We start from the raw sequence: 15603 nt of genomic DNA, 5'->3' as shown, positions 1-15603 counted from the left end.
GCAGCATATCTCAACTCGAATTCACTGTGACAATATTGTTTGGCTATCATTCGCTGCTTTAGGATGAATGGCATCGATCCTCTTTTAACAACATTTGTTTCCTATTGTGTCGGAGCTGGGGGGGCCGCAGCGGCGGAGGGCAGACGTGTGAAAGTGGCTGTTTGATTCTCTTTTTCATCCCCATGACCTCAGCTTTTGTGTCTCGTCACCCTGGGAATGTCACGCCTCACTACTCTACTTTAAGATGTTTCAGAAAGTGCCCTTTGTTTTCGCTCCTCGTTTTTTTTTTTTTTTTTTGAAAGCTCATACAAAATTGTTCTTGGTTCCCCCCCCTCTCCTGCTATAAAGGATACTTCAGGCCGAGGCACGGTTCACAAGTGCAATGCAATTTGGCTTATCCCAACCTTTGTTCGGGTTTTTCTACAAATGACCAAACATAGTGCAGACTTGATCTACTGCTGCTTGAACTCGGGGAGTTTGGGAGCAGCTAAAAACCCCATTCAGATTCAGAGTCATGGTGGTATTTTCTGTGTGTGCATTCGACGGGGACAAAAGGCCTACCAATATCCCATAACCCTGGAGCTCAAAAAGCCACACCGGTCTGTGTGTGAGAGGAGGAGGTAAAGAAAAGAAGAAAAAAAAAGAAAAGAAAAAGAAAATACTCTTACTGCTCCCGTGTGGCTGGTTAATGTGAGAGTTGCGGGTTAACTTGCAAAGGAGTGAGCTGAGACCATGAAAACAAATAGTTTGGCAAACAGCAAACATTTGCGTAAAAACGGTGCGTAAAATCGCGCGTAAAATCCAAATACCCTGTGTTTAATTTGCTGCGTGCCTTGGTGTGTGTATTATTTTAACAGCTCATGGTAATCACATATAAAAAAACCCAGACAATTACAAAAAACAAAAAAACCCCAAACAAAACAAAACAAAAAACGCGCCGATCTGACTGCTATGCGCAGGGACCATCTGAGTGAGAGCCAGCAGCATGATATGTATTTTTTTGTTATTCCTTTTTTAAAATCAACGAATGAATGAAGGAATGAATGGATAAGCTGGATGTCAGATGATGTTTGGTACTTGGCAGTGTGTTGTCATTATCCGAGATGGGTCGACTGGGCCACTTCCTTTTGGACAAAACCTTTTCAGCTGAACGTTAATGGGAAATGACAGGTGTTAAAAGGCACTCTGCAGGGGAAGAAACCAGCGCGGAGGTTTTTTTTTTTTTTTAAACGTGACTTTTTCCCAGTTTGTATTTTTTCTAGAATTAAAAAGACACCTTTCCACATTTCCTTTTTCATCATTTGTGTTGACTCGGGTGTTTTTCTTTAAAGAGTTTTAAACAGCCGTCATGCAGCAGTGAGGACGCTCTGCTCTCCTCCAGCCTGCTCCTGCTTTCTGGGTGAAGGAAAAAAAAACCTAGCTGCGGTGTCCCCCCGCAATGCGATTCTTTTCGTAATCCGTCAGACTGGTGATGGGGTGCATTGTGGATTTATGGGGGGAAATTAGCATAAATTATGAGCAAATCTGCGTGTGCGTGTGTGTGGTCCCCGGCATTGCAAACCCTCCAAGCGGAAAGGTGGCCCTGGCCAAAAAAAAAAAAAAAAAAAAAAAGGGACTTGAATGGCAATAGCTCAAAATAGGCTTCCCATTTGGTTTTCACATTCATATAATTGACTTATGGATATTTTATACAGTTTCTCGCCACACCATCCTCAAGGGTTTATTTGCATTCCTGAAGTACTTTTTTTGAATCTCCTTTACATAAACACAATGGACCTGATTTCCTCATGAAGTATTTTTTTCTTTTCTGTTGCTGTTTGCATTGTGTTGATGTTTTCAGATCGTCTTGCTTCCTCCGCTCAGCTCAGGGCGAAATTAGCTGAGAGAAAAACTAATAGTCGGGCTCATCAGCAACACTCTGCTCGTGGCTAATTATTTTTTGCATCGCGTCTCGTCAACAATATTATTAAGAGAACAGCGAGGAAGAAAAAGCAAAAAAAAAAAAAAAAAAACCCAAAAAAACAACACGCATTTTTAAATAATCTTAAAAAAAAAAAAATCCAAAAATAAAAGCTTTGCTCATATGTTTAATAAATCCGCGCCAACGCACGTCGGCCTCTTAAAAAACAGAACAAATAGTTATGACTGGATGTCAGTGCATTTACAACACGCCGAATCATCCTCACGTCCATTAACATTATATACTCGCGACTTAACCGCAAAGTCCCGCTGAAGAAGTATTTTTGAAGCGCATACCTTCACACACTGAGTGCCATCGCAGTTCAATTCCGGTTGCCGAGCCTTTTCACCCCTTTTTCTGTCTTCAAATGGAAATGATTTCCATTGGCCCAAGGTGTCCATGTAAATAGGTGTAAATGAAACCAGATTATGCCTTCCCCTCCCAGACCCCCCCCCCCCCCCCCCCCCCCCCCCCCCCCACACACACACACATCCCTCCTCCTCCTCCTCCTCCTCCTCCCGTGGCAATTGTCATGTGATAGCAAAGAGGTGGCACATTAATGGAGCGCCTCTACAGGGGTCTTTTCTGCTCATGTCACCACATAAAACTATCAGATGGTTAGAGGAAGGCCATGGAGGCATCCACTTAGCTCGTCTTATCGGAGGACGCCAGATGAAGTCTATTCAGCTCTGCTAGCGGGACAAGCTGACTTACTTTGCGAGAGAAGACTTTACAGCAGCCGTCGCTCCATAAATGTGCACCGCCCGTCCGCCTGCTCACTGCAGAGGCGCTCCAACCCGGCTGTCGAGCTTTTTTTTTTTCTTTTTTTTTTTTTTGTTTTTGTACGCGCAACGCAACTCCGGTGCTCTGCCCGTACTGAAAACTTTTTCCTCCGCGGTTGGTTTCATGAGGAGCGGCAAGCTTTCGCCTAGGAATTAAGGGAGACTATTTTTTTATTCTTTTTTTTTTTTAAAAAAACTGCTTTTTCTTTTCCTCCCCCACCCCTGAAGACATCGAGGATGCCTCGTCCGGGGAGAAACACGTACAGCGATCAGAAGCCACCTTACTCCTACATCTCCCTCACTGCCATGGCGATCCAGAGCTGCCCCGAGAAGATGCTGCCCCTCAGTGAAATTTACAAGTTCATCATGGATAGGTTCCCCTACTACAGGGAAAACACTCAGCGGTGGCAGAACTCGCTGCGACACAACCTGTCCTTCAACGACTGCTTCATTAAGATCCCCCGGCGCCCAGATCAGCCAGGTAAGGGCAGTTTCTGGGCTCTGCACCCCAGCTGCGGGGACATGTTTGAGAATGGAAGTTTCTTGAGGCGCCGCAAAAGGTTCAAAGTGTTGACTTCGTCCGATCACTTGGCGCCGAGCAAGCAGTCGGATGCTGCGCATTACCTCCAGCAGCAAGCCAAGCTGAGGCTGAGCGCGCTGGCGGCCACCGGCACGCACCTGCCCCAGATGTCAACCTACAACCTCGGAGTGTCTCAGACGTCAACTTTCAAGCACCCGTTCGCCATCGAGAACATCATCGCCCGAGAGTACAAGGTCCCGGGGAGCCTGGCGTTCTCCACCATGCAGTCCATGTCTGCCGGGTACCCGCTCCACAACCAGCTGACGACAGCCTGGCCCCACATGTACAACACCAGCGTGATTGACACGGCGGCCCCCATCTCCATGGCGGGCGGCGACTACAGTGCCTACGGCATGCCCATCAAGTCCCTGTGTCACGGGGGACAGTCCTTACCGGCTATCCCCGTGCCGATCAAGCCCACCCCGACCTCCATGCCCGGTTTCTCGGCGTTACCGCCACACATCCCCGCCTTTCTATCAAACTCTCCACAGTCCCTGAGCCCGACGTCCCCACAGACAGCGACGAGCCAAAGCAGCCCTGCGACCCCGAGCGAGACTCTGACGAGCCCCTCCACACTGCAGTCTGTGGCCGTGCACTGACCGCCTCGACCCTCAGCCGAGCGAACGAACTGCTGGCCGGGCAAAAAACCCCGGGCCCGAACCTTTTACCGAGTCCAAAGTTTCTATTTTCTGTCGTCGGGAAAACTATCAAGGCGAGTTGCAGTTGCATATCGATTTATTTGTGTATATGTGTTGAATGTGTCGCTTTAAAATCGTGTCATAGAAGTCCAGCACAGAATCGCACAGCGAAGTATTTGCTCTTGAAAATATAAATTATTTGATAGTTCTATTTTTCAGTTTATTGTGACATGTGCGTGTTGAACGTGGAGCCACTGAGGGGGGATCCAGGAGGAGGAGGAGGAGGGGGAGGAGGAGGGGGGGGGGGTTGTTTTTGGCACCAACATCAGCTGTGATCCTGAGGTGCTCGTGATTCCTGTGGCAGTTTTTTTCTCTTCAGTCTTGATCGAATAGCAAAACTTTTGCACCGTTCCTGTGTGACCACTGTAATGTCAATGAAATTGCGAGGCAATGGCTCTGTGTTTTTGTTTGCTTCTACTACTGGAATGATGGGTAAGGGGGTTATACCAAATAGGACTAGGATTTAGATTGTGTTCTTACCATCCCTGTACAAAAAAGAAAAAGAAAAAAAAAGAGAAAAGAACAACAAGAACAATGAAAAAGCAAACTGAGTTATGAAAATCTTTTCAGAATGGAAAAGTAGTATTTGTGAGACGTCCTCAAAAATGCAAGATGTGAATATTGCAAATAACTGATACTGAAATGTTGTAAAATGCACTTTTTAGTTTTATGTTTTAGATATCTATTTTCCAGAAAATGTTCTGTGAAGCATTTAATTTAAAAGGCTGTGGTGACCATGTGTATCAGATGCTGTAAATTTGTACTTTTTTTTTTGGTTTTATCTTTTTTTTAGGTAAAGCATGCTTTCTAAAAAAACAAACAAAACATTTGTGTTGTTCCTGTTGTTGTTATTGCTGTTGTTTTGTTTTGTTCTTTTTTGTTTGTTTTATTATTTTTATTTTTGCAAGCATGCGTGCTTTTGAGAAAAAAAAGTGTGCAAACAGTCTGCAATGAATTGAAAAAAAAAGAAAAGAAAAAAAAAGCTGGTCATCGAAATATTTTCTCATTAAAAGTGAAGTAAACAATCAAAAATGTTTCTGAAGATTTAATTTAAGATTGCATTATTATTATTATTATTATTATTATTATTATTATTATTATTATTATTATTATTATTATTATTACATGTCTCAGAATACACATTATTATTGTTATTATTATAATGGCAGAACATCTTTTTCGTTGGATTTCTTTTGATAACAATAATAATAATGATATAATAACAACATAATAATAATACTTTCTTTCTCCTTCTATGCGGACCTGTGTGAGTGTGAGAGTTGCACTGAGGCGGTGGGGAAGAGAAATGAGTCGTGCAGTCGATTAGGATGCAGGGAGCTGCGATGCCTCGGTCACAGCGCAGACAACCGGGCTCATTCATCAAGCTGTAGGCTTAAACACAATTAAGCCCGAAGAATAAACATTTAGAGAAAAAAAGTGCGCACAGTGTCCAATTTAATATCGACACATATTTTTTTTTTCTAAGGAGGGCAGTTGAATAAAGACGTGTCATGTTGATTTTTTCCCCCACCGCATCGCAGGATTTGTATTTTTTTTTTATTCAACAGGTTTATAAACAGGCAGAAAACGCGCGTAAAATACCTTCCTTTTTCCGTTTTTTAAATGAATGGCTTAAATAAAATAAATAAGAAAAAAAAACGCGCTTTATCTGCCTCCCCTATAGAAAGGCTGCAGCCTATTTCGGGGTATTAAACAAATACATTAGAATTCCGTCACTTTATGCAATCGAGTAGATCAAATAAAAGGGGGTCTCGGGCCACTTCATTCCCCCCTCATTCACTTGAATTGAAAGTGCAAAGAATAGCAAACTTAGACTGGGCCACCAATGTAGATTTAGCCTTTTTTCAGCGAGACAAAAAGACTGATTTTTCACAAACACATTGCTGACTGGGGAACTAGGAAACGAGCTGCAAGACCCTTTTGGAATTTAAATCCACCCCTCCCCCCCTGGACTGTTTGGACAACAATGTTAGTTTCTTCTTCTTCTTCTTCTTCTTCTTCTTCTTCTTCTTCTTCTTCTTCTTCTTCTTCCTCTCTTCACCTCCCCTCCTCACTTTGTGCATTTTAATTCTGACTCTGGATGATTCAATGTACTGAAAGTAGAAAGATTAATTTTAATTTCAAAAACCCAGATTCATCTTGTTTTCTGTTATATAAAAAAATCATATATATATATATATATATATATATATATATATATATATATATATATATATATATATATATATATATATATATATATATATATATATATATATATATATATACTGAGCACATTCAAGCAAATGTATTCCAGCAACACGTTGTGCCAACATATAGTGACAATATTTATTACAGCTTTATACTTATAGAGCATCATTTCTCCTATTCACTTTGGATCACAGTGTGGTTACTTCTGTCTTAGTTTTGAATGTATCGCACTGTTATAAGTAAAAATATATATATGGAAAAATATATAGATGGTTGTTTGAAAATAGTTTTCTTGTGAATTACAAGTCATTTATCTGGTGAAGTCCTGTTAAATGTAAAAAAAAAAAAAGAGAGAAAAAAAAGACCAAAAGTTTCCACTTGATGTTTTTTGGAGCAGAGAGAAAACATCCTGCCAGTGATTTAGGATTTATTTACATAGCACATTTCATACAACAGGCATAAGTCAATATGCTTAAAGATACAAAATAAATAAAAAGTAAACACTGCTGACAAAATCAAAGACAATAGAAACATACACAATAGGAAGATATAAAAACAGACATATATAAATCAGCTTGCTCGGGGATGATTTTATGAGGGGTGGTGACTAAAATGTGGCACATAAATGGAATGAAGTCAGTCTAGACAAACACAACCAGGGCATTGTTTGGCTGGCACTCAGTTCCATTACAGTTAAACTAATAACCACCTTTAGCATTTCCTGCACAAAATGTTCAAACAAGCAAATAAAATTTTAACCCCTGAGAGGAAAAAAAAGTGTAAAAGAAAAAAAAAACTGCTGGCACTGAAAAAAAAAAAAAAAAAAAAAAAAAAAAGATGATGTAACAGGTGGGAGGAAAACACATGTCAGACCCTCGCCACACAGGAAACCCATCAGACACCTGACAGTCAAACACACAGCATTCACAATAAAATCACTATTTTCTGACACTTTCAAATCTACTTTTTTTTTTTTTTTGCCTTTACCTCCCTATTCAAATAAAATCTGTTGTTTCTATCATCCTCCACAGCATCCTCAGCAGCATCAGTAAGAACTCGGTTGTATAATCCGACTCTGCGTTGTCCTTGTTCTCCCAACTATGTTCCACTTCAGACAAAGAAGAAGGTCATCTTCGGCAGGGGAGGATGAAATATAGACCGCATGCAGAAAAAAAAAAAAAAAAAACCTCAATGTTGTAGTTTAATTAAAATAATTCATTAAAGTGGAGGCCCAAGGTAATTAGCATGTATAATTTATGATTTGCTTAATGCATGCAGGCAGTGGCCTCCGCAATAAACTCAACTTAACCTCAAGTAGGGAGCTGATACGGACAGGGTGCTGTTATTTACTGTGTGTTTATTGTTTGGATATTTGTCAAAGAGGAAGTGTTTGATATAAACCACCCGGCCGTTATCCTGCCTCCCGCCGCACACAAACAACTTATTTGCTTATGAGTTTATCTTGTGGATTTTATGCTCGCTCAGAGTGGAGGCTGTCAGATTGGAGAGATATTGGGAATTCACCTTTTTTTTTCTCTCTCTGGCATAACATGTGTGTTCACAGTGTTATTCCTTGCTGGTCACCAAAGTGTTGGAGAAAAGAGAGTTGGTGCTGGCTCTTTTTTTTTTTTTTTTTTTTTTTTGAGGCTGACAGAATGAGGACATGGACCAAAACACCACACAGGTATAGCTCTTCTCCTCTCCCACAGCAGACTGTCAGCGCTGACTTTTAAAAGAGGAGGCAAAAATAATCAGTGATAGACAAAAAAACTTGCATTAATTATGCTCGGGGAACGCATCAATCCCTGACAAGGCTTTGACATTTTGAAACATGGCTAGTGGCTATGGTTTATTTATTTATTTTTCCTGCAAGTGCATGTAGTTTTTTTTTTTTTACAAAAACAACAAAGTAAAACCAATATTTTCAGACGGAGCCGTGGACCACGGTAAACACATTTATTTTAGCAGTAAATAGAGCAGCTCGGTGATGGGTGGGAAGGGAGCTGCTGGATGAGGATCCTTATTATCAGGCACTTACTTCTGACCTACCGTGACTCTTTTAACTGCGGCTGCACAAATCACACCCCAGTAAATCTTTCAGATTGTTCAAACAACACACAAGAAACACAAGGATTCGCTCAGAAATCCTTTATTTGACGTCACAAAAAGAACGGTGCATTGTGGGAAGCGACGCCGCCTGGCCTCACGGTGCACATCTTCATTATGAGACTACATGGCGAAATCATCAGTCATAATGTGTGACTCCCAGGCTAAATACATTACATGGCTGTGTCGGAGGGCACAGGGCAGGTATAGTGGGCAGCTGTGGGGGTGGGGGGGTTGGGGAGGCAGGGGGGAGCGCAAGCAGCATTCAAGGCTGGCTCAGCCAAACACCCATGTGTGCATGAAATTAGAGTGTCAACATCTGATTCATGCTGCCGGGTGGTGACTGTGAAACAAATTATGTCAGCGGGTGGCAGCGGCGAAAAATTCCACTGAGCTGCAGCAGACAGTGGCTGCGCGAAGTGGAAGTTACAGCAGGCTGTAGATTTTGAAGAGGTTTCGTAAACTGCGATGAAACTTTTTTAACGCGATAAATCCAAAGGTTTCTCGGGTTCGCATTCGGGCTAGTCACAAAAAAAAAAAAAAAAAGATGATAAAAAAAGTGAGTGAAAATATATTTGGAGGAGTTTTTTTTCCGCTGTGTTCCTGAGCTGCAGACGGTGAAATTTAAGCTCTCTAATGGAAGTGGGTGTCGTAAAGAAGACGTAATGGTCCTAGGAAATGGGGTGGTAATTGTTATTCAAGATAAGGATGCATATTGTCCCAGGTGGGGTGTGTGTGAGGTGCAAATGAAAGAGGTTCCCGCTCTGACATTGTCAGCGGTGAGGAAAAAAACAAGGGTTTTCACGTGCAAGAATTTCACATCCGGGGAAACATTTTTTCCTCAAATGTAATTTTAAGTGGAAACACATCTTGCAAACACCGATCCCTCGCCTGTTGCTCTTGATGTTTTCCTCATTCTGTTTTTGTGGAGTTTTTCCCCAATCCGAACAGTGTCGGAGATATCACAATGTGCCGAAACACACTGTGAAAAAGCCCTTAAAGGCAAAATTTGTGGTTTTCCAACTCATAAAACACACTTGACATTTCTCGACTAACATCTTTGGATGTGTTTTCCTTGGACAGGACAGTGGTTTCACAAGCCGCGACAGCAGAACTGTCATACTTTCCAACATGTGAGGCAACCCGACGCTGTCTCTCTACACATGGATGTCTTGTTGTTGGCTCCTGAGAGTGTGAAAATGTGAGGCAGGTTCAGACAGACAACCAACAGAAAAAAACATCAATCACTCTTCAGGCTCCAGGCCTGTCAACCTCAACCTCACGTCTGCCTCGCATGGACCTCGTCTTAATTTCATTGTTAGAGTGAGTTTAGCAAAAGTTACAATCGGGGAAGGTTTTATGATAGTTTCTAATTCTATTGTGTCAGTTGTTGATTAGTCTGTTTTTGTTGCCTAGTTTTAAAGTGTGCATACTTGTGGAGGGTGTGTTCTGACAGCCCCAGCTGTCGGCTCTGTCCCAGCTTGTCCTGCCGAATAGGTATTTGATCATCACATTTATTTCCTAATTACATAGTCCCACAGCTAGAGTCTGACCAAATGCTTGCTGGTGCAGAGCTTCGGTGTGGGAAGCCGACTAAATACAAACAAACGGCTTTTAATGAAGGCACTTAACAGATTCGACACCGCAATGTTTTCGCTTCTCAAGTGCTTTAGCTGTTAGGTGTGAGAACTGTAACAGATTCTGTGGATTTTAGCAGCCCGCTATTTCCCCTTTTAAATGTGGGACGAAAAGCTAATTCATCACCTTTTTCCTTGGGATCTTATCGTACCCTCTCCAGCCATAAACTAACACTTACGCGGGACTTCAAAGGTGCACGAGATAGCAGAGGTGAGAAAAAGGGGGCCTGCATCCACTTGGGGCCAGTTCCTTCCAGAGATGAGATGGAGCTGATTAGCAGGAGTGTGCAGCGGGGGCCCCGTGGGGCAGCAGCTGGAGGAGCACTCCCCACGGGAGCAGGGAGAGGTGTGAGTTTTGACAGCTCCCGTCTCTCCCCTCTGGATACTTGCGGGGTCAGGGCACCCTCAGCGGGCCCGGGCGCCGCGCTGGATAGGAAGTCGGCAGTAATTGCCATTCAGCCGGTGGGACGGAGGCAAGAGGCAACAATAACCGGCGAAGAGCACACAGCCCGTTTCCTCTTTGTCTTGATGTGTTTGAGGAAGGATGCTACCTCCTCTCCGACGGAACAAAGACGCCATAAAGTTCTCGCCATCAAATGCAATCTTGCAGAAGTTGCGGAGGAAGACGCGTCACCGCTCTGGCGCTGCTGCTGCTCACTCGGAGGCCTCTGCTAACCCCGGAGAAGGCCCCAGATGGCTGATTGTTATTGCATAACAAGGCCGCATTGTTTTGTTAATGTAACTTCATCTGTCTTTGATGTAATCTCATGTTGTCCCGGCCAGTGTGAAAATCCCTATCAAGTGCATGATCCGGCACTACGCTCATTGTGATTGTGATAATCTCCTGCATTGAAATTCCACTTTGTTCCTTTGTTTCTTTGTCAGCGGACACAATGTGGGGTTAATTAGCAGCCACTGGTAGCCTCTGCGTTCCTGGATACTTCATCACAGCTGAAGTGTACTCTTCACTCGGGGCCGCTGGCACTGACAAGACCAAACACACGGCCTGGAGCCAATTGAAAGTAAGCAGAACACAAACGCGGCAGCAACTTAATCCCTTTCAGGCAGAAACACACAGGCCTCAGAACCATCATCTGTAATTGTTTCTACACGTCATTAATTGCTCTTTCCTCTCTCGGAGTGAAAACACACACGAGGGGGTGGGATCGGCTAAACCAGAAAACCTTTTGCAGAACAAGGTTGCGGCGATCGGGTTTGTCGAACATTAAAAGGCTCTAATGTGGTTATTATTTGATTCGGAGGTGTCACAGTGTAATTTTCCTCTTTCTTCTGTGGCGCGGAAGCTCTTCACACTGCATTTATCTGCAATATTGCCCTTCCGCCACTTCAGATCTCCCCATTCCCTGGTGGTCTAATTTATGTTAAGTCACAAACCTCCCCTATGGCTGTTTTGAAATGTTCAGAATGGAGACTGTGTGCTCCAGGTTTATGCCAGCGCCACAATCCCCTGTATAATTGTTCTCTATGGGAAAGCACATCTCAGTGAAACCATCTGCAAGTCCATGGGGCAGTTTCCGAAGAATGAGTGGACTTCTTAGGGGGTTCCACCGCAATCCAGTTTCTCTTGTGAAGCAAGTAATTAATTCAAATCTCAGGAAGTCAATAGCTGCTCGGATCAGAGGCACGTAGCACACAGCTGCTGATACCTCCGAACGCACGGCTTGTCTTCTCAGGAAGTCTCCAAACAAAAAGGTCACAATGGGCGCACACACCCATACATGGCTCAGATAGCGCTCGTTTTTTTTAAACTGTGATTTTTTTTTTTTTGTGTACTCTTATCGTGCGTCGCACACTTCATTAATCCGAATCGCAGCGATGATAGGAGCCACCAATGCTCTTGGGAAATGTGGTTCTTTATGAATGATGTAATATGCCGTCATCAAACAAGCTTTCAAGGCTCTGCGGTTCCTCTAGCTACAATTATTTTATCTAGCGTTGATTCGTTTTTTTCTTGAAATTAATGTGAAAATGTAAAAAAAAAAACAAAAAAAACCTGCCATCGCCATTAAGAAAAACATTGATTTAACTTGGCAGGGTCTTTGTTTCTTGAGACTCCTCTTCACGTGGAGTTGAGGTGCTCCCAAAATGTGGGCAAAGGAGCCCCAAGTTTGCGTGTGGCGTTTTTTTGTGATGATGCGTTCAAAAAGTGGCGTTCCCTCTTATATCACCCCCCTTCCTTTTTTTTGGGTCATTAAATTCATGAGCAACAAGCGCAGAATGATGAAACGTGATGAAAGAGCCATGGCAGCACTTTAAGAATCACAAATGAACATCACGTGGTCGGCAGCTGCATCCATCTTTCTTTTCTAAAGTGGAGCGAGTGAGGGGAGCGAGCCACTTTGAGTCACTTTATTCTTAAAGTTGACCAGCTCTGTGCCACCAAATCTCAGTTTTTGGAGTTAACACCCCCCCCCCCCTTTAATCAAACTGCCGTCTCTCCCAATTGAGAGAGAGAGCAGCAGGAGAGGAAGGCTCGGTGTGTGGGGAGGGAAAGTCTCTGAATCACAGGCAGTAAACTTCTCTCTCCCCTTCTTTCTCGAGACAGGGCAGGGCCGGGCTAAATGCCTCGCTGGGCTGCTCCCTACAGCTCATTGTTACTGGGCCCATGGAGGAAGCCACTGCTGTGCCTCCAGCCTGTCACTGACAACAAGTGTAAATAAGGATCTAAATAACAAACAGAGGAATGCAAGCCTGTGTGTCACAGTGAGCTTCAGCTTTAGCTCCGCGCTGGCCACCTTAATGACTCGGTTAAAGGGAGCGTGCAATGGTCGGCTAATTTCTTTTCTTTTGGCATCATTAGATGGCACTGTAGTGGACAAATGAAAAGCAAGGCCACTGTGTGGGTGTGTGTGTTTGTGTGTGTGTGTGTCACGGCTTTGGCCTTGTGGTTAAGCCCAAAGAGCAAAGAGTTGGACGAGTTTAGAGTAAACAAAATAAAATTTTCTCTTTTTCTGATGTTGCTTCATGATGAACGTTTTTTATGAAAAAATGCTTCAATGCAGAATGATCGACACTCTGCCTGGGCCCTGCAGCAGCGAGTCAATTATAAAACCTTATTTATAATTCCACATGTTGAGTATCTCAAGTAAGTCTGCAGCGTAAAGGTCATGCTAGTTACGACTTGTGTTCAACATGTTTCCAAAAAGCTCTCCTTCTTCAGCGCTTGTTTCTGAAACTTCTTAAATAGTCGCTAATGACGTTGCCCACGAGAGCAAAGTAAACAGTTTTGTTTGCGTACGATTTTTCCGTCTCTGACTAAATCCCCGCAGTGTCACCCGGGTCTCCCTCCACTTGACCTTTGACAGTCATGAGCTCTTCCTTCTCACTTCACGGAGTGTGTGTTGTGTGCAGCCTGATTGAGGGTCCTCGAGCATATCGACGAGTTATGAGTCCGGCTCCTTGTGACACCCTCTCTGGTTTGGACGAGAGCGTTGTGCAGGACTTGGGAAAAGGGCTTGCCCTGCTGGCCACAAATCAGCCAGGAAAGCAAGCTTGTATCTTCAAAGGGCGGGCCCCCCCCCCCACCAACCGTGATTTACAGCCCCCACAGAGACGAAGTTAGGCACGGCCACTGTCTCTGCACCTGGGCCTTTATCAAGCGGCCAGGATGAGCTCTTTGCAGAAGACATTCAAATGTACAAGGAGCAGATTAGGCTGACTCAATCTTCTTTCGGAGAGAGGGAGGAAAAGAAAGAGAACCGGCTGACTTCAAAAAGACCTCCTTCCCTCTGCTGCTTGAATGAGTGAAAGGATTGGGGAATGAAAACAGCCTTGTGTATTCAAAGTGCTAATTCACAACTTATTCCTCTAATACACTCATGAAGCACTTTTAATTGTGTTAGTTCGCATTCCAAAGACATGTTTGTAGCTTTTAATTGGGGGTCTCTTTGAAATCATTCAAATGTATGACTTGTGGGGCCAACTTAAACAGTTCTCATGTGCTTGGCGTGGAGGCTGGCTGGCTTTCATTCCCAGGCCTGGGTGGCACTCAGTGGCCACTAAAGTGTCCCTGAGACCATCTAAATATAATGTTGGCTTGTTTGTCATTTCATCATCATTATAAGTTAATTGTTAAGCTAAGTTACGTATGTTAAGTGATAATTGATGGTGACTAAAACATGTACAATGATGTGTTAATTTAGACCTGTTGATGGGTCCTTTTGTTCTTTAATCTTCCTGTTGTACACGTCAATTTTATAAATGTTTGTTAAAGTAAAGAGCCGATAGAAGAAAAAAAAGTCTGACTGACAAACAAGATGACTTTTATAGAATCAGTGAAGAAAGTCACATTTTTTTCATTTTCATCACTGATCCTTTGCTGTCCAAGAAAACTCTACATTGCATTTTTTGTAAGGAATAAACCAGGGAAGTATGTTTAACTGGATACAAATGTTATCATATTATTACATTTTCTAGCTGACATTTTTAGTATATTATTGTTCCGTTGTAGAGGGTTTTCCCCTTAACTGTAATATCTATGTGATATTTTAATGTATGTGTGAACTGGGAATGATGTGAATGCGTGTGGGTCCCGTATGGGAGGACTACAGCATGTTTCTCTGTCAATCCCCACACATGTCCGCAGCGTTCAATACACTTTGGCAACCTCTGCAGGTCTCAGTTACTTTTTTCAGATAAACTATGGACTTTCTTTCTCCCTGAGTGAATTCTTTCTTAAGCCATTCTGCTTTCCTCTCCTGAATCATCCTTTAATCCAGAGAAAAGGCCCCGAGAACTGGCTGTCATTTAATGCGGCCGCTGCCAGGACTCTTAGCTTAAATAAAGTCAGTGTAGCATGAATCTAATTCTGTGGATGTATGGGCCTGGGACGGTGAATGTTGCGTCTGGAGAGCCAGTCCTCCTCAAAACCCTCCGTGCGAATGCCTGGCGACTGCACGGTTACCCACAGTGAAAGGACCACCCACTTAGGGTTGAGAGGGGATTTGAAGCTTCCCTGCCTGCTCATTCCTTTCCAGTCCCTTTCTGATACTGTTTGCGGCTCATCCAATTGTGCCACTCTCAGCGTTACTCTATAGCTCTCTGAAAGCGAGCTTCAGCTGTCAATCTTCCTTTTCTGATTATATCCGTGTGTATGTTGATACATCTTGAGGGATTTCCTGAAGACCTCGAGTATACTTTATTAGATGCTGTTAATAGTTAAGTTCATAACAAACAGAGGCTCAGCAAATATTGAATTTAGACTCTGGGCTTTTAGTTTTATCCGCACAGAATATACATATGAACAGGGCCGATGCAAAGTCTGTTTGGTGAACCTGATGAAGAAACTGATGTTGTCATAGGGGCCAAATACAGAAGAAGAAATTACTTTGAAACACTTCACATCTGTAATTTTTGCTACTATACCCATACTGGAATGTGATATATGCCCCTGTATCAAGAGTGATGCTGCAATAAATGTTACCTATAAGGCAATATAAGATTATTGCACACATACATCCTTGGACATGTGGAGATATTTGTTAATCACATATATGAAATTCCCATAGTGCAAACTGTCTATGAAAAATGTCTATATGTTGACCATTTTGTTTGTATGATATGCTGCATATATATGTAACAATTTATATATGTAAAGATTTAAATTTAT

The 15603-nt window shown here is 42.9% G+C and overlaps 1 protein-coding gene across 4 annotated transcripts in view; it reads left to right on the top strand.

Annotated features, from left to right (window-relative positions):
- The window catches only part of foxb1a (forkhead box B1a), a 55567-nt gene that overhangs the window by 29894 nt on the left and 10070 nt on the right, over nucleotides 1–15603 (top strand). Inside the window, exon 3 of one of the 4 annotated variants that reach the window (XR_005076711.1) lies at nucleotides 10860–10990. The exons of 2 other annotated variants lie outside the window; for them this stretch is intronic. Coding sequence is in view for 1 of the 2 variants with exons in the window: in XM_037108566.1 (XP_036964461.1) it covers nucleotides 2971–3921 (951 nt within the window). In the remaining variant the exon portion in view is untranslated. Of the gene's footprint in view, nucleotides 1–2970; nucleotides 4206–10859; nucleotides 10991–15603 lie in introns of those variants that run through there. One more of the 4 variants, XM_037108566.1, reaches the window with a different exon arrangement.

This window comes from Acanthopagrus latus, chromosome 8 (assembly GCF_904848185.1).
Source record: "Acanthopagrus latus isolate v.2019 chromosome 8, fAcaLat1.1, whole genome shotgun sequence".
In the NCBI taxonomy this organism is placed as follows: Eukaryota; Metazoa; Chordata; class Actinopteri; order Spariformes; family Sparidae; genus Acanthopagrus; species Acanthopagrus latus.
Note: the sequence above shows the minus strand (reverse complement) of the source record. Positions and strands in the feature narration are given on the sequence as shown.